The sequence below is a fragment of the Magallana gigas genome, chromosome 1, assembly GCF_963853765.1.
Source record: "Magallana gigas chromosome 1, xbMagGiga1.1, whole genome shotgun sequence".
Lineage (NCBI taxonomy): Eukaryota > Metazoa > Mollusca > Bivalvia > Ostreida > Ostreidae > Magallana > Magallana gigas.
Window position 1 is genome coordinate 71538786 of NC_088853.1, and position 25891 is coordinate 71564676.

The window sequence follows — 25891 nt, forward strand, 5'->3', positions numbered from 1 at the left end:
GTCAGTTAGTTCCCTGGGAGAAGCTTATACATTGATGGTAATACATTGGAAAATTAAATTTCCAAACCGGCGTATTTTCACTCAAATGTGTTCTCACGTGTTTATAACGTCGTAGTCAAAACTGTAGATAAGCATCGATTAGATGAAAAAGATTCGAGGTATTCCGAAATCCGTGTAAAAGTTGTTCCAAAAAGCGATGAGAACTGGTGAAATAAACGAAAATGACACATGCATGTTATGAAGGCGCATGCCTTAGTTCATATTTGAGGTTGAAAAATCATGTATTTTATTCTATGTATTAATAAATGCCATAATTATCCTTTTTTGTAAGAAATTAATGTCTTATCAGTTATTGCAAATTATTGTCACGAATGGTCCGCAATAAACATAGCGGGAAAGTAAAAATGGGGGGAAATCTACTATATAGTAGGTTTTCCGCGGGGGTAATCTTGCTATAAAAAGGGGGAAAGCCCACTATATAGTCAGCTTACTGTGGGGGAAAAACTGCTATATAGCCATTTTTTCCGGGGGGAAGAACTGCTATATAGCCATTTGTCAGGGGGGAAAGATGGCTAGGGGGAAAAGGCACTATATAACACCTACCGTTCACAAAACGAAACGTACCGTTAACAAAATGACCCGTGCCGTTCACAAAGTGAACCGTACTGTTCACAAAATGACCGTTACCGTTCACAAAGCGAGCCTTACCGCTCACAATATGAACCGTACCGTTCACAAAACGAACCGTACCGTTCACAAAATGACCCGTACCATTCCCAAAGCGAACCGTACCGTTCACAAAACGAACCGTACCGTTCACAAGGCGAACCGTACCATTAACAAAATGACCGTTACCGTTCACAAAGCGAGCCGTACCGTCCACAAAGCGTACCAAACCATACCGTTCAACTGGTGTATAGCACATTTCAGTCTGTAAATTATCATGTAATATGCTATAAAATTTCAGTTAATAGTATAATATCAAGGACCAAAAATAGTCTTATGGAAATTATTTCATAACCAATTATATTATGTAATCCCTAGATTGCTCTTTGCAGAATGGATGTTTTTGTGCGAAATTGTATTTAAAATAATTATATCAAAACATTTTCCTTGTTTAAAATCTCCATAATTACAAATAATTGAATTGACATTTAATATTCTATTCTGCTAAGTAAATAAGGGGATGTATATAAAAGATCGAATCTTGGTACTGGCCAGAGATGTCCAAAATGATCTTCAAAATCTTCTTTGTTCTATCTGTTATCGGAGTGAGGGAAGTGTCATGTTGTTGCCGTGAGTATTTTATACTTAATCACATTTATTCTCTAGCGATTTAATGTTAACCGCAACATAATTGTTTAATATTAGTACAGTTTTCTTTACTAAAGTAACGTGAATATTTTTTAAGCCAAGATATAATCAAAGTAATTGTAAGACTCATATTTAAAACAGAATAAGACATGTTCCCGTTATTGGAACTCTATTTTTATGTATAGTTGGGTGTCCCTTAGTAACAGAAGAAATGGCCAAGACCTGCATTACTACTGACCCGGAATGTGCCTCAGTGCCAGTTAGTGAGGGAGAATGTTTCAATGGATTCACTAGGACATGTTTAAGTACGTACAAAGGCTGTTTTGACACTCCTCATTTTTGTAAGATCATGTTATGGTTTTTTTTTCTTATTTGTTGAGATGTAATTTCATGGATGCGTAGGTTTTCAGGCACAGTAAAAAACACTAACTCTTTCAAAATTTGTTTTTGTCAAGGATGAAAATTCGAAGGGGGGGACCAACTACCAATACAACGAAATTCGAGCACTACGTATCCTTGGAAATGTTATCTTTTTTTTTAATTTAAGGAAATTGAACTTATCACGCGTTCTCACTACCCTTTTTTATTGTTTCTTAGCGGTAAAGCTATGTTCCCTGTGCATGTCTTTTTCTGTATTTTAAAGGAATGCAAAGGTAGATTCGTTTTCCATGCAACGTTTCAGATAAAGCAATAGAATCTTTCTATAAAAAGTCTAGTAGAGCCCTAAATGAACTGTAGAATAATGAAACTGAAACTTTTAACAATTTCGAGCTTTTTTAAAGGGAAAACTCATTTATTTTTTTTATTTTTAAAAAAAAAAACCTTCTTGAAACAAAACAAAATTGCATGATCAATTAGAGCAAGATAATCTCTAGCTGCTTATCTGTAGCTCTCAGTCTGAAAATATTTTGAATATTTCCATTTCTTACCAACCTGTACACAGGTTGGCCGAATTCTCAACAAGACTAACTGGTTTGTTAATTTATCTTTAAGCGCTGCATTAAAACGGTTGTATCGGCATTTCGCTAATTTACAAAATGATTAATGAAATGAAAATGAATAAAGTTACCTCAAAAAGACTTTGGTCAATCCTCCTAAAAAAAAACCGTTCCACAGAGCCACCTGGTTTTCTTTTTTTTTTTTCTTTTTTTTTTTTTTTAGGATCTCCGCATTAACAGTCTTTATATAAATGCACATAAATATAGTTCTTCGAGTACATAGAGTATTATATTGAAGATTTCCTTTTTGTCAGTATATTATACTAGTCACATCTTTCTCTAGCAAACTAATGTTAAATGCAAGATATATATAGCTGTTTAATATAAGAAACGATTTTCCTTACAGAAGTACAAAGCAATTTTTTTAAGCTGAGATAAAATCAAAGTAATTATAAGACTCAGGTTAAAAACAGAATAAAACCTGGTCCTTTTATTGGCACACTATTTCTTCTATGTATAGCTAGGTGTCCCTTGGTAACAGAAGATATGGCCAAGACCTGCATAACTACTGACCCGGAATGTGCTGCAGTGCCTCTGATGGAAAACAACTGCTTCAATGGATGCACTATAATCTGTTCAAGTTAGCCAACAAGCTGTTTTGACATTCCTCATTCTGTAGACTCATTTACATTCGAGGCTTATTTTATTTTTTTTACTTATTTGTTGGGAAGTGATTTTACGGATGCGTAGGTTTTCAGTTTCAGTAAGAAAACTAGCTCTGTCAAACTTTGTTTTCGTCGAGGTTGCTTTGGTTTTTTGTTTTGTTTTTTTTCACTAGTATTATTTTTGGTTTTTTTTTCTGTCATGTTTTCTCAAAAACGCTTCAGGCGTTTTCATGAAACTTTCAGATTTTATTATTAACAAAATTTGTAAGAAAATTACGCGCTATTTTTGGTCGTTACTTCCAGTCCCGAGATAAAAAGGATTTTATGTTATTATTTGTTCACGATTTTTCTAAAAAAAAATATCAAAGATATAGAACTTTTAACATTTTCAGGGATGGTAGAAAGTGTCCTGCCGCAATGTCCTTTGCATATATGAAAGCCTTCCGTCACTTCCGGTCGGCACCGGAAGGAAATAAAAAACTTAAAATATTACCTAGATTATGAACATTTGTATTAAAATTGATCCAGCATTCTCGAGATTTTGGGCTTCAATGTCCTGAAGCGAGAGTCCGTGTACTTCAGTCGTTATAGTTGATGACTCTGGTTTAATAATATTGTTTTTTACTTATTTCAAGTTTTATTTAATCAAAAATTACAAAAGCATTTTTTTAAAGTAAAATATGTATTTATTTGAAATTCTTTTAAATGGGTAAATGTAATTTATTGAAGTGTTAAGAAATGATAGAAAAGAACAAATTTCCATATGGTCTAATTTATAAAGCTTTCAAATGGAAGACCTCTCGTTATTGCAACAATATAGCAATCGCGTCTAGTTTTTAGTCCCCTACCGGTTTCACCGGAGGGGACTAAGCTTTCCTCTGCGTCCGTCAGTCCGTCTGTCGGTCGGTCCGTCCGTCTGTCTGTCCCACTTCAGTTGTCCGCACTTTTTTTCTTTATGCGTTTGAGGAATAATACTAAATTTGCTGAACAGCTTCAAAATGTTACTACAGATCAAGTTTATACTTTTGTAGCGTCTGGTTGACATATTTCCGAGGAAAATAATTTTTTTATATTCCAATTTGTTAATGTTCGGGTTCGATATTCTGCATAACAGTGCGTTGTTTTCACAATTTCCACAAACCGGAAAGGGAAGTGTATTGCTTATGCAATACTCTCAGAATGCTTGTTTCATTTCCACATCAACGATGTAGTTTGATTTCCCTCTTTTTTTTTATCTCTGATTAAAGCATTACATCTTGTTTATAACAGTTTTGAAATAGATGTATGCTTTGAGGTTTTCATAGAATAATACAGACCGGTAGGGGACGTGCATTACTTATGCAATACTCTCAGAATGCTTTTTAATATTAATGTCTTCCGGTTTTTTGTTTTTTTGGTTTGTTTTTTTTTTTCTTTTTCAATGTTATAATTATTTTTTATTTTTTCTGTCACTTTTTTAAAAAAAAACGCATCAACCGATTTAATAAAAGTTTCAGATCCTAATTATGACAAAATTTGTCAGAAAATTATGCGTCTTTTTTGATCAGCACTTCCGGTCACGAGATATTAAAAGTTTTATGTTTTTGCTTGTTGACAATTTTTTAAAAAAAAATCAAAGAGTGATAGAACTGGTAGAGAGTCTTCAGCTGCAGTGCCCTTTCAATATCCAAACGTCTGCCATCACTTCTGGTCATCACCGAAAGAAAACGAAAAACCTTATTTTTCCAACTTGTTTGTCTTTTACAATTGTTAATGTTAATATTAGATAGAGACGCTTTAGAACATGAAATTTGATTTAATTTTTTTTTCAAATTGATCCACGCATTCTCGAGATTTGGGCTCCAAAGTCCTGAAGCTAGAGTCCGCGTAGCTCAGTCGTTAGAGTGGTGGACTTGTTCGGGTTCAGTTCTGAAGTGTTGTTTTTTAATTGTGTTTGGTTTATTGATTTCATCTTTAAAATGATGGATTTTAATGTTATCCGTTTTAGATTTACAATAAATTTTAGATATATTTAAAACATTCTTTCCAACAAAAACATAAAAAAGGGTGGAATACACATCGCAATGCATCCATCCCCTCCTCTTCCAAAGATAGCAGGGCATATTGCTTAATTGATGTCCGTCTTTTTGTCTGTCTGTATGTCGGTGGAACAAACAACAGTTTTCTTTTTATTTGATCAACTCAAAGTACAGATTTAAATTATTTCGCCCGTTCTTCTTTGGGTCAATGGAGGTATTTTAAGAAATATAATGCCCCTTCGACTTCTAATTAAACGCAGTTTCCGGTGGGTTTTTTTTTAAAGGGGGGGGGGGGGGGGTTGGTCGCCGAGGTTGCACATACTGAATTGAAATTTGGTATACAGATTTATCATGAGAATATCTAGGTCAACTTTGATTCTAAGTACGATCAATCTATCTTTGACAGAGTTCTTACATGTATATTGTTTTTGCAAGTTCCGTTTATTTTCTTAGCAGTGCGCAGCAATATAACGGTTTACTTTGTGGTTGCGCCGACCAGAAAGTACGGGAAATGTTAACTATAACATCACACAAAACAACAATTCGTCATAAATGCTAGTATATAAAGTAATTACCGATTGTTATGGCTACGAAAACAGTAAACTACATTGAAAATTACATATACGTGCAACTTTGTAGTCAAATAAGTCAAACAGAAAATAAATATAAACAAATGACTGATCGCGGTGCACTTGTCTTTGACGTCATATTGTAAATTTTGACACATATTTTTGTGTAGAAAGATTTTTTAACATGGAAAAATGCATTTTATAAATGAACAAGATGATCTTAAATCAATGATCATACCATTAAATACTATCTATTATGCTTATTTTGATTCGGCATGTCATTATTCTTAGAGCGTGTATTACATGTATTTCTTTTTTAGACTATTCACTGTACAAGTTCGATGTGTAGGGTCATCTGGAAGCCGTTCTAAATCCGCTTTTTACAAGGGCATACACTAAACAGATCATTACGATCTTTTGGATATAAATTAAGGGAATGTTGAATTCATTACAAAGTGCTGCTGCTTCGATGAAATCAATCAAATGAATTAATAAATACGTAAAATATTTAAGGAAGGTCATATAAATTGTAACCGGAGCTCATCTCTTTGATATTTATTCTTATTAAAGAAGAACTCTATACAAAGCACTTTTCAGAATCTATAAGAAAAGTAGAATTTAATTATCATTAGAATTTTTAATTCAAATAAGGGTAAGCCCTTGTAATATTTAAATTTGTCTATGACCTCCATTCGGAAGAATTATCAACACATGTCACGTGACTATCAATTCAGGGGAGCACACTAAGTGTCATACAAAGTAGAATTTACTATAATGTTTCATTTTATATAACATTTACATCATTATAAAATAACTTTACATTAATATTTTGTAATAACAGATGCATCGTTGTATGAACGTTTAAACCCACTAATATTTTCATGGTGAGCCTTAACAGTGCTGCATGTTTTACTAACTTTTTTTTCGGTTTGTTTTAGAGCTCAAGGTTGACGAACGCAACAGTACAACTGTAAAACCAGCAATGAAATGAATATTAACGGGATTGTAAAAGAGAAAAGAAGATAATTCAAAGAGTGCGGGAAAGTGTGTTTGGAAATGAATAAAACACACAAATATTATCAAAAGTTGATATGTTCCATTTAGTTTAGTTATTAATGAGAAACAGCCGTGTCTGCGTCCCATAACTTGCCATAAGTGCCAGCCGCCATGTTTAAAGCTGCTTGGTCTGATATGTTGGTTATTAGTATTGATAAAGTATTAATTATCTTTAAAATTTGTAGACGTTTACCTACTTACACCAGCAGAATCGATTTTCTTTCAAAATTCAAACTCATCTATATCGACGAAACAAGCCAATGTCCACAATCTGCATAACTTTCCCCAGATGGGTAGATGATCGTTCATTTTTGCAAAAAAAGAATGCATTAAATACGCTAAATAATTCAATAAAGGACTCAATCCCCCCCCCCCCCCAATTAAATACAAAGTTTTGTGAATCACTACACTCAGTCGAAATTACCTGAGAATGTATATACACAGTCCAGCAACTCCGCCACAGGTTTCATAGGTTACTCATTTTTACTCATTTTTACACAATCTGTTCATTTAATACTATTCGGCAACATTTGAAATTTCAATCAACTTTATCAAACTATTAGAATCTGAGATACGGTGGCGATAATTAAATTCGGGAGAGTAATGAAGGGGGGGGGGGGGGTGTGGGGTGGGGGGGTGGGGGGGGGGGGCTTCATTATGCAACCCGTTCTCTCCCATGAAGTCGAGCTTCGCAACCCTCGCAACCTTCGTAAGAATGTATGCAACCTCAATGATCACAAATAATATATACGTCTTGAGTAACACAAGAAGAAAATCTGCGGTCATCAGATCAACATAATGTATTTTTAACTCTTTAATAATCTTGTTCTTCAACATTCTCTATAGAAACATCGAATTGAACTTGTCATTATTTTTTACACGCATCTTGTTTTTGAAAGTGGGGGAGGCAAACTAAAGAAGAGGGGGATTTTACAACTGTTCATATATAAAACGTGTAAACCCTAGTCCGTGTGTGTGTGTGTGGGGGGGGGGGGTACTGTACCTGTACATATAACTTCAATTTCCAATTCTTTACAAGGGACAAACTCCATCTTAATTAACTATTCCCATTTTTATATACTCAATTTAAGAAAAATGTTTGCGGCGAGTAAAAGTGGACCCCCCCCCCCCTCCACACACACACTATAAACAGATAGCCATGCTATGACTTGAATTGCTAGTATTACATATTGGTCACTATGATACTTATATATACCTAGGTACTGCGCACTGAATGGTGTTAATGATAATTAACAGAATGAACTCTTGTAACACTGCGTAGTATTCCTAAATGATGTTATAAAACCAGGTGAATAATACGGGCATAATAATATCCAAATTGAAAGTTTAACAACAAGTGACATATTTCGCGATTCTGGGTCTACAACGATAGCTCTGGTACTCTATATTGAGTCATGTATTGGGTATTCTATACATTAACCTTTGTAACCTTTTATGCCAGGTATGAATGAACGTATTATGAGTAAGTGATGCCTCATACATAGGTGGGGGACTCCGAGACTCGGAGACTCAAATCCTGCATCCGTACTCTTTGATGGGCAGTTTTGGCAGTTTTGTTACTTTAATTAGAAATAAAATATTAATCTTAATTTTGAATACTAAATGTTCACTCATGATCGTCGTAAATGGGCCTAACTAGTCAGAACTGTCCATCATAAGTAAAATGTTATATATACTCATGAAAAATGATGTTGAGCAGATTTTGAGACTTTGATTTGGGCTGCTTTCAATTGTTGTAACTTTGACTATACGATCACGCTTTAATAAAACCGCTTGAGAAAGAAATACTGTACTTGGTGATTACTAAGTTTGAGCTGACTCTCAAGTGGCTTACAACACACACACGCTTGATGCAATGTGCCTGTTTTTGAAGCATCACAAAACCGCCGCTGAGGTCTCTCTGTGACCCCCCCCCCAAAAAAAAAATAATAAAAAATTACCTGCTCATCTATCAATTATCCCTACACATAAACACGTGTAACAATATCTTCCCTTCTTATTTAACTGCATGTTTCAATCCCCGCGCTCCTCTCGTTTATGTCGCATACAAAAGCAAGAGTTATCGTTCGTTCCTCTACTTTGCTTCCTTTGATATAATCGTAAATACTATATATATTTTGGTATTTTTTTTTGGGGGGGGGGGGGGTTCACCCAAATTAAATCAATAATCATAAACAAATAAAGTGGTGATTAATACCTGACAAAATTCTATTATTGAAAACAAAACAGTGGTTGAACGACGGGAAGGGGAGGGGTGGCGTCTGGCGAATTGTATTTCCTCAATTTGGGTAACTTACATTATAGTCCATGAAAAAGGGAGAAAATGACATATGACGTAAAGCAATTGCAGGCAATTCAATTCAAGCTATTGTCCTTGCGCTGTACAACCCAGAACAACTTACCAGAATACAAAGTATAGTACACATATCAGGCACGTAAGATCATGGGGGAGGGGCTGCATAATGTATAATTGTATAATTAACACATAAAAAAGTGAATTATCAAGTAGCTGCCACCCCCCCCCCCTTCCCACTTTTGTTAGACCATGTATAGATGTATAGATGTATAGATGTTCTACGCTACATCCCCCCCCCCCCCCCCCCCGGTTTAGGATTTTCGTGATTTTGGCAATTTACACTTTTCTTTTTTTTTGCTTGTTATGATTTTTTGGATGCGTCTCCCCCTCACACACTTTTAAAAACGATGCTTGTATTTGCAATGTGCAGTAGGTGAGTGGACATAAAAAAAAATAATGCACACACAACATAGAATATAAATGACTTATTCTTGTGAATTTCAATATTTGTTACAGAAGGTTTGCCGGAAACACATATTTGAAACTGATATTGACTGTTACTTTGACTTAATACATATTAAATTATAATTCTATATTTTAATACTTCAGGATTGACAAATATACTTTATTTCACTGTACAATGTATTTGGTATACTAGTATTTCTTTTCGTTATTCATCACAATCTCAATACATCTTGAGTTCCCTAGCGCAGCATGTTCATCAAAATATATAAAAAGGAACCAATGATCTTTTAAATGAAAACAAAATTTAAAAATATTAAAATACCCATGTAGACATTTACATTATTAAACAATTTTTGAAAACACCGGGTAAGCGGCTTAAGAATTTAAAACGGCAATATAAGACACTGCAAGGCCGATATATTTACGGTTTAAAATTTTGTTTCAATGAATTAATCCAAATTTGGAAGGTGTCATTATTGTTTTTTTAGATTTGTTCGATTTTTTATGTAGTATCCTTTCATTGGTTATTTTTCATCAAAATCTCCATGCTGTGATGCATTGTCAGTAGAAGTCACGTGATGTCGAGAACCATTAAACAGGACTAATATTAGGACCGATTTTTTTTTCACAATACTAATAGTACATAATAAAAATTAAGTAGTGAGCATTTTGTTTTTAAATATACTGATTTCTTTTGGCGTAGAAACAAAGAAGGTGGGGGGATAAGGCGTGTAGAATGCCCATACACGGTCGGACAAGCTACTGAAAAAGTAAAACATCAATAAATCTGATAATGTTTTAAAAAATCATTTAAAATATATATATATTTTAAATATTATTGATATTATTATATATTATTGAAAATATGTTCAATACTTGATAAACGTTAAATCAAACAGGCGTATACGTATCAAATTCTGGAAATACTGTCATTGTTTAGTACTTCAAGGCATTTTCTTTTATAGAGTGGGTCTGTGCTCCATATTTTTCTCATAGTCTAAATAAAGTCTAATGAAAAACAAGCCGATTTCAATCAACAAAAACGTAGAGAAATGACTCACTATGCATTAAGAATATCAGTTTGTATCCCAACAATTGAACGTTTTGAAAAAAATAATACAAGTCCGTAAATTCGTGGCCAAAGTCGTACATAATATTTAAACACTTTGTTGTGTCTGAAATGGCTAGGTGGTTAGAATACCTGACATAAGCTAACCTTATACATCTAGGGTTTTTATGTTATGGGTTCGATACAACCAAATTTTCAGGCTATATTTGTTTTTCTTATCTTTTGTTAAATATATTAAAAACTGAATATAATAGTTAGAAATTGTGCTTTTGCAAACTCGTATTATAATATATTTGAAAAGATTTAATTGGGAAAAAAAAATTCAAAATTGTATTTTACGACTAAACCGAATTTGCATTTGCGCCATCTTCTTTTTCCCCATCTTCTTAAACAACATACTGTATTGTAAACTTTTTTCTTTCTTAAAATTTATTACTTCTACTGTACATGTGATCCTTGATAGTCTTTGTGTGCATCTGTATAAACTTATTTTGAACCACAAATACCAGTGAATTGTTCTTGAGGGAATAGAGAATTGAAACAAAAAATTGAAAAAAGCAGTAATAATGAAGCTACCGATTTGCCTAGTCGTGTTATTAAGGAGGCTAGATGGTCAACAAAGTACCCATCAGATGTACCTTAAACTTTAAGGTATGATTTGTTTAACTATACAACATCATTAATATTTCATCTTTGAAAATTGGCCATCTCCCTATATTTTCATACAGAACTCTTATTTTAAAGGAGATCAATACAGTCTAAAAATGACCACAACCATCGAGCCCTCTTAACGCGTTGGAGCGTTACCATATAATAACATTTATAAGAACATTTAAGATGCATTCTGTGGTCAACTATTGCAAACATTGAAACCCTTATAAACGTGTCATATACTAGCATTCTCTATTATGATATAATTTACTTTCATCCGCGTAAAATCTTGATGTGTCCTAAACCATCTCCAGAGATAGTGTCACATTCTACTCATGACACACATGCGCGGACCTATAAAGGGTGGCCGGAGGGGTCTGAATCCTGGAAAATGTCTTAAATATATAAACATTAGTATATATTACCAAAAACGAATAAGCCCTGAACCGCCTGTCCGGCAACTCATACTAGATACCCCCCCCCCCCCTTACCGGAATACCGGAAATTTGTTTTGGATCCGCGTATGACACATGAATCGTTTGTCGCCGAGTCGGCAAAATGGAGTAAGATATAAAGGAAACACAGTATAGATATAATTCGTTAATTGTCATTTTATTGACATCACATATCAGTAAGTCTTTGTAGTTTGTTACATAACACCAATTAATCTATCAAACACACAAACACATACACACGCCCATCAAGTGACAACCTTATGGAAGAGTCACTACAGAGTTCATATTATAGGTAACACAATGCTATACAATGCTATGCTAAAAAGTTAGTTTGAAAGAGACAGCACCAAAACGGTCAACTCAAAGAAGAGCACTCTGTATATCTCTTTAGAAACATTAAACAATGTAATGATATTTATGAATGTATGTCAATTTCAATAAAAACCGCGTACATTTGATGCAGTAACATAAAAAAGATGTTTTAATAAAAATGTGAAATATGGAGACAAGTAAAAATCATAAATAGCAAATAGCTATACACAGCGTGGTCATAGAACGTTGAATAATCATAGATTTTCAACTCTACACCATCTATAAACATCTATAAATACTGTATTTTCATCAACAAACGTGTTTTACAATTAAATCGTTGAAAAGCAAAACTGATTCATATTTTTGGTAATTTCACTTGACAAAAAGGGGTCTTTTGCTCGGAAACAGAGTTCAGCTATAATTAATCACTATAGAATAGTTATGAAGAGGAGAAAGTCAGATTCAAGGAGAAAAAGCAGTGGTCACTCTCGTCTAGTGACAATAAAATTCGTATCTTATCCCCATACAGCTGACAGATGTCCATCTTCGACAGTAAAACCCGAAGAATTGTCACCTCATAAAAACCTTGGTCGAATCGCTCGGACAACAGGTAAGCTCTGATAACACACCTGTCTAACACACCTGTCATAAGGAACTGATTACTCACGGTGCACAGTCAACGGTGGAACCGATTCCTCTAACAACACAGATTGTCCATAAATGACTCATTGGGAGGTTAAAATCCGCTTAATAAATTACCAAAACAGTGGTTAACTTTTAAGTAAGCTTTCCAACTTTTGCACGCGATGCTTTTTAAACAACGTTGAATTTGGCCCTCTTTGTCTGTCACATTTACTCAAATAACAGATATAATAACAAAGTTTTAACAATATTTCATAACCAAAAATATCTAGCGAGAAAATTGTTCGTGGTCTATAGAGGAGATAGTTGTTTGTTGTATGCAACATCATCTCTTTTACAGTAGATTGCTAATATACTTCATAATGATCCAAGATGTATTTTAAAATCAAGGTCCATTTATTATTCTAAGCCCCATTGTTGGCTGATAAACTGTATAAGTAATATTTTATGAAATGCTACACTCCCGTTTACATCATATTCATATTTCCCAGTCACTTTCATTTGCACCGTCTTCATCTGAGGATTAACTCTTCTCAAATCACCGTTGCTAGCTGACATTAGTTCAATACGCGTTGTCATTAGAAACGTCCTTGTCCTTCGACGTCAAGCATCCCAACGCCGTTGTTAACAAGCCTACGTTTGGATTTCCTTGGTAATGCTAGTCTTTCAGAACAACATCTTCACCGGGTTGCACATACACTCTGAGAGATCAATCAATCCGACCTTACTCAGACAAGTCTTCATCTCTTCGCTGCGACATTTGTCCCTTAGGAGCAACGTCGCTTTTGAGACAGGGTGAAGTTATGGATTTAGGAGATGAATTGAGATGACATCCGTCTTTCCTAGCCAATTGGTACAGTCGTTGTTACACTGTTGAAGCCTGTTGATGTGGTGGTAGGTAAAGTGGTGGAAGTGGTAGAAGTGGTAGAAGTGGTAGAGGTGGTAGTGGTGATTATGTCCTCAGCCTCGATTTCAACCTCCTCTGTGACCGCGGCGGGCGTCGTGGTCGTCGAGGTTGATGAAGAGGTGGACGTCGTTTCCCGCGCATGCTGAATGACAAACTGGGCGTTACCATCTGGGCCCTTCACGTGTGATACCAGGATGTTGCCGGTCGCTGCCTCGATGACGATTGGTCTGTTCCCGGTGTGTTTAGATGTTAACATGATACTCATTTTCCCGTTCTTTTTATGCGTGGTCGCGGTAAACGGTTCCAGGGTCATGTTATTTGGCATGGTACGGTTCAAATTCTGATGAACAATTTCTATAGTTCTTGGCGCGATCGTTCCAGTAGCAGGCGCTTCAGGTATATTTTTGCCAACAGACGGTTTGAACGACACAGAAACTCGTTTTGGATCCAACGATGCCGGAAAACCACTGAGAACTCCAAGCCTGGTAGCTGCGTTGTTCATAAGGTGTATGGGGGAGTTTGATATTCTTGAGTCTGTTTTCACTATCTTATTCTGGAATTGTTTAAGACTGCTTGATTGTGATGCGCCAGACGCCATGTTGTTGAGTCTCCCTTTCAGCATGTTGATTGTCGTGTGCTTCAATTTATCCAGAACCATTTTCATCAGGTTCTGGTTGACTGACGTCAGAGCTGTGTTTTGCTGGATTACTTTATCAATATCAATGTTAGTGGCAGGTTTGGGGACCGGTGCCTTTTGTCCTTGATTTGTATTGTGAATCTTTTTTGCGTTGTTTTTCACCAAAATGTTTGGAGCCTTGAAGCTGTTTCCCTTCTGATGGACCACGACTTGTGGAATTTTTGGCTTGCTGTCGGTACTGGTGTTATTATTGACTTGTTGTTTTTCAACAGCTGGTTTGAGTTGTTCAATCATTGCAGGGGTTTTCAGCACTAAGTTTGGACTGGGAACAACAGAAGCTGGATTCTGGATGGACTTAATTTTATTCAAGATACCATTGGTTAACACCATTTGCGGGACAGCGGCTTTGTTGTTCTGAATCAAAGGTTGTTGAATGCTGATTGGTCCCATCATTGATTGTCCATTTGCAATCGGACCCTGCATCATTTGAATGTTTTGTGGAGCAGTGTTTATAAGTACCGGTCGTTGAAGCATGACCAGAGGCTGGTTTCGTATTTGGTTCATTCCCATTATTGGCATTTGTAGATTTTGCGGCAGACTGTTAATAGGTAATTGATTCAAGTTGATGGGCATAGGCTGGACATTTATCAGATATGGTTGATTAGGTAAAGACTGGAACTGTTGAATTGGTTGAGTTTGTATAGGCCGAGCGTTCTGATGGGGCGGAGTTTGAATCACAACATGAGGACTCGCGCGGTTTTTCCCGCTCATCGCAGGGTTTAGAACCATTGGCGGGTGGAATACGGGGCCGCTTTGGATTTGTGGAACACGTGTGACCTGTCGATTGGGAAAGTGGTTGCTATTCGCAACTTGCTGCATGACAGGTTGCTGAGCAACAGGTTGCCGGTGAATGAACTGTTGAGGAGAATTCATCGCTCCCGGTGGGCGGATATGAAGAGGCGGTGCAGCAACACGGTTAGGAGGTTGCGCCATTATAGGTCCCGTTGCATGTTGCGGCATTGGAATGTTGTTGTTTTTAACCGTTTGTCCACCGGTCTGTGCTGGTTGGAGCGGGGTGCTCACGTGCTGATTACGGTTATGTTTGCTGATCCTTTTCCGGATGTGGTCGATAGGTTCGTCAAAAGCCGGAAGTGGTTTCAAGCTATTTATATCCATGTGAATGACCGGGAAGAGTGGGGGCTCTTTTGTATGGTGATCATTGCTGGACGACGCTTGCGATTTCTGAAAAGAAAGAGAGAAAGTAGTTTTATCCTTATAATTTTATTACTATACATGTTTATATAATATACAAAAAAACTGTTATCCTAATTAATGCTATACCCTACCCAAATGAAAAACAATAAACACCTTAATCCTAATGTAATACAATATATACAGCAATCCTAATGTAATACAAAATATACTGCAATCCTAGTGTAATACAATATATACTGTAACCCTAATGTAATACAATATTAGTGCAATCATAACGTAATACAATATATACAGCAATCCTAATGTAATACAATATTTACTTCAATCCTAATGTAATACAATATATACTTTAATCCTAATGTAATACAATATTTACTTCAATCCTAATGTAATACAATATTTACTTCAATCCTAATGTAATACAATATTTACTTCAATCCTAATGTAATACAATATATACTGCAATCTTATTGTAGTACAAAATAGACAGTAGCCCTAAAGTATTACAGTTTATATTGTAACTCTATGTATTGGGAACAAACTATTCCTCAAGACTATAGGAATAATAGTTCAACTAAATCATGCTATAGGACAGCTTTTTGTACCTTTTTTTCAGTAATAGGCAACGGAAATCTACTTTTGATATATATAATACATATAACACGTTGTGAAGTTTGGAACACGCTTTATTTGACTCGGCGCATTTTAAGACCAGTTATTTATTCCACGATATATAGTAACGCCCTGGAATTATACACCCATTTGTCTTAGAAAAAATAAAGTTATGATGTATCATTGCGTTATAATTCTACTGGTAATTTTTATGAACATTGCAATATCGCCGACATTTGCAAGTCATCATAGCTAATAGAAAGCAGAGTAAACAAACAACCTCTGATTAATGGGGTCTGTCAGAGGCAAAAATTACAACAAATAGGATCTATTTTTAGAAAGGTTTGCTGGTCGCGATGACTATAACTGGTTATGTCCTAGAGTTGTCCTACTGGGGCGTTACCAAGACAGTGCTTAGAAGTCCGATCTCTCGCTGAGTTGTTCGTTGAAATATTGGCCTTATATGTTTCCAAATGAATCATCTATTGGAGTTTCATTATACATTTTAATTGTTCAATTTACTATATTATTTTATGTGGTTGCTATATTCAACACATAATGTTTGCAATTGAATAATACTAATCCTTTTTTAAAGACAATTTCATAATATCAATAAGAGGACACTCAGTTTGTGGATAAGCATTACTACAGCAAATTCTGCTCATATATAGATTCTAGCCAGTGTTCACACTGAAGACTTCATCAGTTCATGTTCTACAAAAAAATTGAATTTCTGAGCGTTGATTGGTGAATTGTTTTATTTTTTTTTTAATGAATGCATTATATCATGTTTGGATATAGTAAACAAATTTGCTATGTTATATTATCGTTTCCTTATTTCTCCCTGTAAACCGTTTAGTAAGACTGTGTGAGGCGTGCTAATAAACGACCCATGAGTCAGTGACCGCTATTGCTTTGGTTTACCGCGGATTAACGCGTGATATCTCCTGGTCAGATAATCTGGTCATCACGTGACGTCCAGGTGCTGATGAGTCTTATCTCATATACAGGTCAAAGACTCCTAGGGCACGTGAACTTATTAATAAAACCACAGCGGACAGAATTTCTTCTATTTCATTTGCTTGGACAAAATGTGTCCAATCGTTATGTAAGCTTGCAAACAGAATATGGCCTTCTGTGTATCTGGTACTGTAGACGAAGGATGAATCTTTAAAGCTATACACGCTATAATTTGCGTCAATATTGAATGACAGTGAAAACGCATGTGTTTGTCTACTTATAAAAGTTATCCTTAATCTGTAAATTACAAGGGTGAATTCCATCTCGTTACAAAGATATATATTTTTAATTGTTTATTTTCCTGCCAGGAAATTATACCTTTTCATGAATATTGATGAAGGAAGAGCAAACCGACCTCATTGCGCATGTCCGCGGAGAACTAGGTGGTCGTTATTGTTTACCTACTTAAATATCCAACTTGATTTTTAATATGCTTAACAGTTGTTAATTTGAAATACATACATGTATAATGAGTAAAATACGCTTGCCATTCACGATACCCTTACTTCTGCATTAACACTTATAGGATCTATAAATAGCACATAGGGGAAAAACACAGGTCTACGTCATTTTTTTAAAGGAAGTATTCGTATCTACTCACAGGCTTGTATTTTTTTCTTTTGTTTGTACTCGTATATCGGACAAACTTATGCTTTACTGAAAATATCCTTTCCTTTGTGAAAATATCACAATTATGAAGATGTTGACCCTTCACCAGTTTTGGTATGATAGGCTAAATTTAGCTGTCGATATCACGTGATAGATTGATATTCACGAGGAGGCATTACTTTCCTGGCAGGAAAATAAATATTTTTTATTGTTTAATATTTGATATATTTGTTACGTGATCGAATTGAGCATTATATTTATCAGAATAAAGGTAACTTTTATTAGTTATCAAACACATACATTTTCCCCTTTATTCAAAATTGACGCAAATTATAGCGTGTATAGCTTTAAATAAAGTAATATAAGAGTATTAACTTTAACTTTAGAACACTATAAAATGAGGATGCCAGATTATAATCGCTTTGGTCTCAAAAAAGTACAAGGCACAGACTTAATATTAGAATATTTTAAAGTTTCTTGATGGGCAAAGTCTTTCTATTATCTGTCCGGGCAACACCATCGGGTGAATTCAAATTGTACAAACAGAGCTCTAGAATACATGTAAGTATAAAAGTGCATTTGGAGTACGATGATTCTAAACGTAAAGAATAAAGCTACAGTCATGAATAATCGAAACATAATGAGGCTCAATTAGCCATACAGTCAACCAAGGGATGATCAAGTCCAGTCAGCTGGTCAAAAGGCGAATGAAATTGAATAAAACCCAATATCTGCTATATAATCTCTATTTAACCCGTTTTCCAGACCTTTCAATTACCCTGCGATATGGCGTCGGTGAGGATTTTGCCCTGTCAGTTATTCTAGTCACTGTATCGTTAAGTTCATTTAACTTTGGAGATTCATTCGGGATATGAAGGTAGCGACATTGCAGAAAAAATACATAGCCCACGTTAGCGTGTTGTGTAATTTTTTTCTGCAATGATCGCTACCTTCATAACCCGAATGAATCATCAAAGAAAGCATTTTATTGTTTGTTTTAACATCTTTCTTTTAACTCATTGTTAACAATTTTTAACTAAATTGTTTATGTAAAGTTAGTAAAATTCACTTAATTTATGTTAACGTACGTACATAAGTACGTTAGTTAAAAAGACAGCCAATTGTCTTCTGTGAGACTTTGAGTTTGACGTCATCACGATTATTTCGTGCAGTCCGTTGTTTTTCTAAGGTCGCTGCAAATTTCGACCAATCGATAATCAGGGCGTGTCAATTTCATTTCTGTCAGCTTCTTGTCAGTTTCAGCCGCTGTAGATTTCGACCAATCGATAAACGGGGCGTGTAGATTTCGGTCTGGCTGTTTCTATAGAGCTATGAATTAACTATAAGTTTCCGTATGAAACAGAGTAAATAATACTTGGAAGATATGTAAATATTTAATGATAGAGCCCCGTTCGGTGGTGTGTTTTCTGAGCAGGTTTAGTTTATGGCTTATGGTTTATAGTTTACAACACCCCTGCCTGGTTGGGCGTCTTAGAAGGATCCTGCCCGGCCATGGCTGTACCGTGGAGTGGTCCTGAGGGAGGATCTTGCCCGGTCATGGCTGTGCCGTGGTATGGTCCTGAGGGAGGATCTTGCCCGGTTATGGCTGTGCCGTGCAATGGTCCTGGGGACGGATCTTGCCCAGTCATGGCTGTACCGTGCAATGGTCCTGGGGGAGGATCTTGCCCGGTTATGGCTGTGCCGTGGTATGGTCCTGAGGGAGGATCTTGCCCGGTTATGGCTGTGCCGTGGTATGGTCCTGAGGGAGGATCTTGCCCGGTTATGGCTGTGCCGTGCAATGGTCCTAGGGACGGATCTTGCCCAGTCATGGCTGTACCGTGCAATGGTCCTGGGGGAGGATCTTGCCCGGTTATGGCTGTGCCGTGGTATGGTCCTGAGGGAGGATCTTTCCCGGTCATGGCTGTGCCTTGGAATGGTCCTGGGGGAGGATCTTGCCCGGTCATGGCTGTGTCGTGGAATGCTGAATTCCGGAATCTGAAGTGACAGCCTCGATCTCGTGGGCGTTGATGACCCCTGACATTAATGGCGTCCCTTTGACAGGGATGCAGTAAATGGTTGGGATTGATTGCTGTACAATACCAGCCTCGACAGTACAGCAATGTAAACAATTCAATAACTCTGCGCAACGTAACAACTCCAATGCTACGACGAGACGTTCCCTAGCTTTTTATCAAATAAATGAAGGAATTCCCAAACTATTTTACATCGTTTTTATGATATTCAAAATACTTTTTTCTGTGTTTGTGAAAAATAGATCCATCGCCAGAGATTGAATATATATTTTTTTATTGTTGTGGATTTTTATCTATATTGCGCAAAAAAATAACGAAATAAAAAGCTATAACTGATGGATATGCCTGATGACATATTATACTTCGAGAAGTAAAAATTATTATTTACATTTAACATACAACTATCATGTCGACATAATATGTTTGTCCGAAAAGCTAAACATAAAAATCGTCCTTTCTCTTGTTTACATATAAGAGTTTCTAGCTGTGATGTCAGTAGCAATCATACGTTTACAACCCAATTTCTTTCATGAGATGCCTATAACTGTAAGAAGGATGGACGGTCAAACAATTAACCATCAGGAAAAAAAAACAAAAAAATATTTGTTGGGCTATTAACTATGATTAAGTAAAGAAAAATCCGTAGTTTTTACCGTTTAGATTTGGGTGTTCTCTATATTTTTATATACGTGTAGAGCTTCTTCTTTAAAAAGAGATAAATACAGTCTAAAAGTAACTATCGAGCCTTCTTAATGCTTCGATTTGTTGCTGATTATCGATCACAAAGAGTTGTTGACGGTAGAGTCCGTGTGTCTGACACAGAGACAGTGTGTTTTACTTCAAAATATTCAATAATGTGTAAATTTCCGTTCAATAAAGTGTAAATTTTCGTTAAAAAGTGTAAATTTCCGTTCAATAAAGTGTAAATTTCCGTTAAATAAAGTGTAATTTTCCGTTAAATAAAGTGTACATTTCTGTCAAAACTTTGAAAAAGGGGAAAATTTACGCAAAAACTTCGCCCGTCAAAGAAAGCCTTAAATATTGTTAAATGTTAGCCTGCAGGAATATGCTTCATGTAAAGCTCTTATGTGTTGTGTGATAAACAAATACGTGACTTTTTAAAAGACAATGAGTTCATGAGCGTGAATGAAAGACCTGTTTTGGCGGTTATATAATGCCTATATAAACTCTCTTCAAGGCTTTTGGTCTGGCCAATAATGGCGACCGACTGACAGAAAATATTTGTCACCAACGATTAATGACTGTAGCACGTGCATTTAGATGTACATATCGGCGCATTATCGCTGATTTATTGGCTAGGGTTGAACCGCGGTCGCCATGATAATGCGCCAAAAAACTCGAGAAGAAAAATCACGGAAGTCCTTCGATTACTAAGCGGGTCGTGATAGAGCCTGCGTGTGGTTTTATCCTATAAACTACTGGCTGTTCTAGCGAACCCCATGCAGCACCGAGTACAGCAAAGCGGGTGCTCGCGAGCGCTCGCTATAATCCCCCGTATACCTGTAATTCAAATATTAGCGAGCGCATGTGAGCACCTCTTCTGCTGAATGCGCACCTTTGAGGAATAGAACTCGGCATCTAATAACAATTATATATAACGTTCGATGTATATGGTCTGATCAATTATTGTTTTATTATATCTTCAATCATTTCACGGTGTTTTTTTTTTTATTTTGACTTTTTATTATTGCGTTAATTGTTTGTCCCCGGGGGAACTATCTAATCCCAGTTAATGTTGTCTTAATGACACGCGTAATATATATGCCATGCTATGCATACAAAGGCGTAAAATAAAATTAAAGTTAGCGGCAAATGTTGAATTACAGCTTGTATCTGAAAATGACCATTCATTTATTCACATGTATAGATGTAGTGTGAAAGAAATAGGGATTAAGATGCGGAACATGAAATGCACAAGAGGAAATAGCAGTATAACGGCCCACGTTCTATTGTACTCAATTAACTAAATATCAATCTTTAAAAAAAATCATTGCATCATATATTGATTCATTTATTGAGTTATTTATTGGTCGAAGATCTTTTGATTGAAAAAAGGCGAATCACACAAATTATAAATTAAGAAGGATTTAGATGTCATGTTATTCATTACGTGATGAATCCTAACAATCAAAATGGAAGCGAATGATTGCCTCTTCCTCTGTCTTGACTAGTACCAGGATTTATCAGTAAAACCAAATTAGAAATAAAAACATTACAAACCTGTGCAGTTTCAAAATGGCGAGCATCAGTTGGCATTAATCCAACACATAGAAAGGAGAGCACCCAGTAAACCATCACTGTTGTCAGGGTATTCGATTGAGGTTTCTAGTTTTACTTTCGGTTTGGTTTGTTCTACACTAATCTGATATAAAGCTTCTGCCACACTGACCGAGTCGGGCACCTGTCTATCAATGGGAACAAGGCAGGATCCTTTAAGCATTAAATACCGCCACGGTTCGCCGGAACGACCAGAGCCACACAAGCGTGACGATTGTCAGCCAAGGAAGACAAATGAATTACACTGTGTTTATGTACATATAATGCACAGTAATTCAATGAACAGCAATTACAGGAAAACAGACAATTAACGCGGTTGGATATATTTCATTTTATTCTTAATTGTCCGTCATTACAACAAGAAATAAATCAATACTTACCAGCAAGTTGTACCAAAACAAAAAATACTATAAGTTTTAAATATATAATGTCTAACAGTTAACACTGTTTTTGAGAAAATTATGTTCCTTTATTAGGAAATACACAAAATTTGCTCCCCTTAGTTGTTAATATAGTTCACGTGTATCAAAACATGAGACTACCTTTATTTATACTTGTAATTTCACGCATGCCGTTATTTTAAAATAAGAAAATGTTAAAAGTTTATGTATTTTATAGTCTCTTTATGCCATTGTAAAGTGGCTTTGCAATTGAAATAAATGAATCTGAAATAGCGTAGACAACAGCTTTTCATTTCTTACATAGAGTTTTCTTTTAAATTTTATCCGTTTTAATCAGAATTCATATTTATATTTCCCCTATCGATATCACAACCTAAAATAAACATTGTACACATTGATATCACATCTTTTTTTCATCTATATTGAAACTATGCTCGACTGGCGCCAAATAATGAATATTTAGTCTCAGAGAGAGTGAGAAAGAGAGAGAGTAAGAGAGGGAGGGAGACAGGGAGACAGACAGACTCAGAGCGACAGATAGCGAGAGAAACAGAGAGAGAGAGAGAGAGAGAGAGAGAGAGAGAGAGAGAGAGAGAGAGAGAGAGAGAGAGAGAGAGATAGCGAGAGAGAGACAGATAGAGAGAGACAGAGAGAGAGAGAGAGAGAGAGAGAGAGAGAGAGAGAGCGACGGATAGAGAGAGAGAAACAAACAGACAGACAGACAGACACAGAGAGAGAGAGAGAGAGAGAGAGAGAGTCTTGTCAGAAACTAGAAAATCCACCTGTTATAATGATACATCTATGTAGAACTTTATAGTATGTCCCCAATGGACCATGGAATATACAAAGAAAAACAGGCGATATATACTTGACAAGTGTACTTCATGCATTTATTTATTTGCTCTCTTTTCTGATTTCACCGATTCATTTCTTGAAAAAATAAGATGGTGCATGGAGAAATCGTAACCATTAAAAAAATTACTATATAATATCTCCTTAGGACGAGTGGTTAACAGACACTAGAAATACTTCAAAACTTTAAATTTTCTGCTTAATCTGATGGTTTTTATGTATGTTACATTTTGACCCCCCAACTTCCTTAATTACTCTATTATCATACATACCACAGGTTTTATTCAGTTTTCATTCATTAGCAACAATTTTTTTTTCTCTAAAACGTACCCCTTGAGCTTATCAAGTTTCATTATACGGTTAAAATTAAAAAGTCTACGGGGATTTTGCATTGATAAATACCCAGATAATAACGTTGAAAATTATGCGAGGCATTTCTTTCGAATGAAAAAAAAAAGCTATCAACATTTCCTATTATACATGTAAATCTCCGTAAGAAATCTGTTTTTGAACCTGTCTTTTTTTCGAATGATACTGTGTCAATGAATTTTTAAATCCCTAAGGATCCTTGACACCCCGCGACTTCTACTTTTTATGACAGTACATCACAGCATGGCGATTTTAACCCATTATGAAACTGTTTATATCGCCGAGTTTTGTTGTCCATCTGTGTATCGCAATGGTTGAAGTTTTGTTCTACTTCCCTGCAGGTCTCGAGTTCAAATACTGCAGGGACTTTTGTTTTCATGAATAGTAGTCACATGTTAAAAGATGATTTTGTTCCCAAATTTGATTTTTTTCTTTCATTTTCAAGTCAAACACATGCTAGAAATCCATATTTCTAGCATATATAAGTAATTTAGAAGCTTTGGTCTGTATGCAAAAACTTTTCCCAAAGGTATTGGGGACCCTTAAAATAGAACAAGGACTCAGAGACATGCTGATATGTACTGAATTAATTTCCTGAATGCAGCCCATGTAATATGTAAATGAGTGTGTCTTTTCCTGCTTACGACTGACAAGTTTTATGACCTGTCGACCAGCAGGCGGTCAAACGTCATGTATCTTCCTTATATACCCCCCCCCCCCCCCAATCAAAGATCCCCCCGCCCCGAGATTAAAGGATATTATTGGACAATATTTACATTCCACATACTTTTTGCATGTAAAGTGTATGAAAAGCTTCTGCTGTTATAACGCTGTCACACGAAAGGGTATTGAAATATTAAAATGACGAGTTTTATTATAACGTCACAAACGTTGGGCGCTGTAAAATGCAACGTCACTTGCGAAAATCAAAGTTCACGCGTGTTGCTGTTACAGTGGCTCTTCCAGTTTTTAAGATATAGGCCTAAATGACATTAACACTTGTTCGTGTTCCTTTTTCTCCGTATCATTGATACATAGATGTTAAAAAGTGGAGAGAGAGAGAGAGAAAGAGAGAGAGAGAGAGAGAGAGAGAGAGAGAGAGAGAGACTGTCTTGGCAATGGTAAGACCCACGACTTATCACAAAGATAGATAGATAGATAGATAGATAGATAGATAGATAGATAGATAGATAGATAGATAGATAGATAGATAGATAGATAGATAGATAGGTGTTAAAGTTTAAAAACTCGAGTCTATTATTATATAGATTATTTCATAGTAGTATAGATGAGTGAAACAATGATTTGTCCATGTATCCGGTATTGGAGGCAATCACTGCTTATCAGGTTGATGATCCGTGTATGGCGGTTGTGGCGAGACTGTCCTTAAGATATGGTTCTGCTGGTGCTGGTCTTGTAGGAGGTTGATGCTCCATTCAGTGACGAAAATGTCTTCGCTGTAGATACGTGGAACACTACCGGGAAGACTTAGACCTACTAATAAGGCTTACCTCAGAGAAGCTGGACCATAGGCATGATAAACAGAGAATGCTTACAGCAAAGTCAAAATGCTAGGACTAGTACATGAAAAACAGGAGAAGATTGATTGCGTCCTTCCCCTCGGACTGCCGTGTCCAAACTGTTGCACGGACTGGCTATAATTGTAAAGGTCCAGTGAGTTTAGGCTCGTTACAGGTCAATTTACAGGTAACATTTGGAAAGAGGGGGCTCACCACAGGATAAATAAAAATATTATAAAATCAATTTTACTTATATATAGCTTTTATGTGACAGATAACGTATTCGATCAATCCTGATTAGTCCCGTCATGATCTGGAATGTTGTCTTCTTCATTCTTAGTCAACTTGTTTTGGTTATATAAAATTAAGAAGGCCGGGATCTACCTTAAGGAAGCCGGGTCGTCAACAAACTAACCATCAGATCTACCTTAGGGAGATTGGATGGTCAACAAACTAACCATCAGATCTACCTTAAGGAGACTGTATGGTCAACAAGTTAACCCTCAGATCTAGCTTAATTTTTTAAATGTAATTAATCTAACTTGAAACTAATTTTCCATATAAAAAATCGACATATACTTTAGACTTTAAATCTAACGATTTTAAAACCAGAGATCTTTTTTTATAATGAGATAATTATAGCCTGAAAATGGCTACAAACATCTAGCCCTCTCAACGTTTAATCAGAGAGCGATTGCAAAGCCAAGCGAAAGCTTTCGTCAAATTGGGAAGTTTTTAAATATCATGTGATTGTGAAAATAAATAAAAGCGATTCATAGGGACTTTAAGCCGACTGGAATAAAACTTGGTAATGTTTTAAAGGTGTCTAAATTAAATCACAAATTAAATCGAAAAGGTTGTTTAACTTGAGTGAATGTTAAGTCATTTTATTTTAATATGAATGCATAAATAAAAATTACAAGTATTTGTGTAAGGTGGTTGTCTGC

General features: G+C 35.8%; 2 protein-coding genes across 3 annotated transcripts; one reads left to right on the forward strand and one right to left on the reverse strand.

Moving 5' to 3' along the window:
• The first annotated feature begins 1177 nt into the window (after positions 1 to 1177).
• LOC105341986 (uncharacterized) lies at positions 1178 to 6589 on the forward strand. Of its 2 annotated transcripts, none has more exons than XM_034463720.2 (4): positions 1178 to 1296; positions 1500 to 1619; positions 2773 to 2892; positions 6443 to 6589. In XM_034463720.2, exons 1-4 carry the CDS (start codon positions 1224 to 1226, stop codon positions 6493 to 6495), a joined length of 366 nt encoding a protein of 121 aa, XP_034319611.2. In that variant the 5' UTR covers positions 1178 to 1223; the 3' UTR covers positions 6496 to 6589. The 2 variants fall into 2 exon arrangements, 1 of the variants encoding a protein (XP_034319611.2); XR_010710626.1 differs by having other exon boundaries at positions 1220 to 1296; positions 1515 to 1619.
• A 5064-nt stretch (positions 6590 to 11653) lies between these two features.
• On the reverse strand, positions 11654 to 21974 carry LOC105341987 (mucin-3B). The gene is made up of 2 exons (XM_011448754.4): positions 21746 to 21974; positions 11654 to 15257 (listed from the first exon to the last, which is right to left on the reverse strand). Exons 1-2 carry the CDS (start codon positions 21818 to 21820, stop codon positions 13314 to 13316), a joined length of 2019 nt encoding a protein of 672 aa, XP_011447056.2. The 5' UTR covers positions 21821 to 21974; the 3' UTR covers positions 11654 to 13313.
• Positions 21975 to 25891: the final 3917 nt, after the last annotated feature.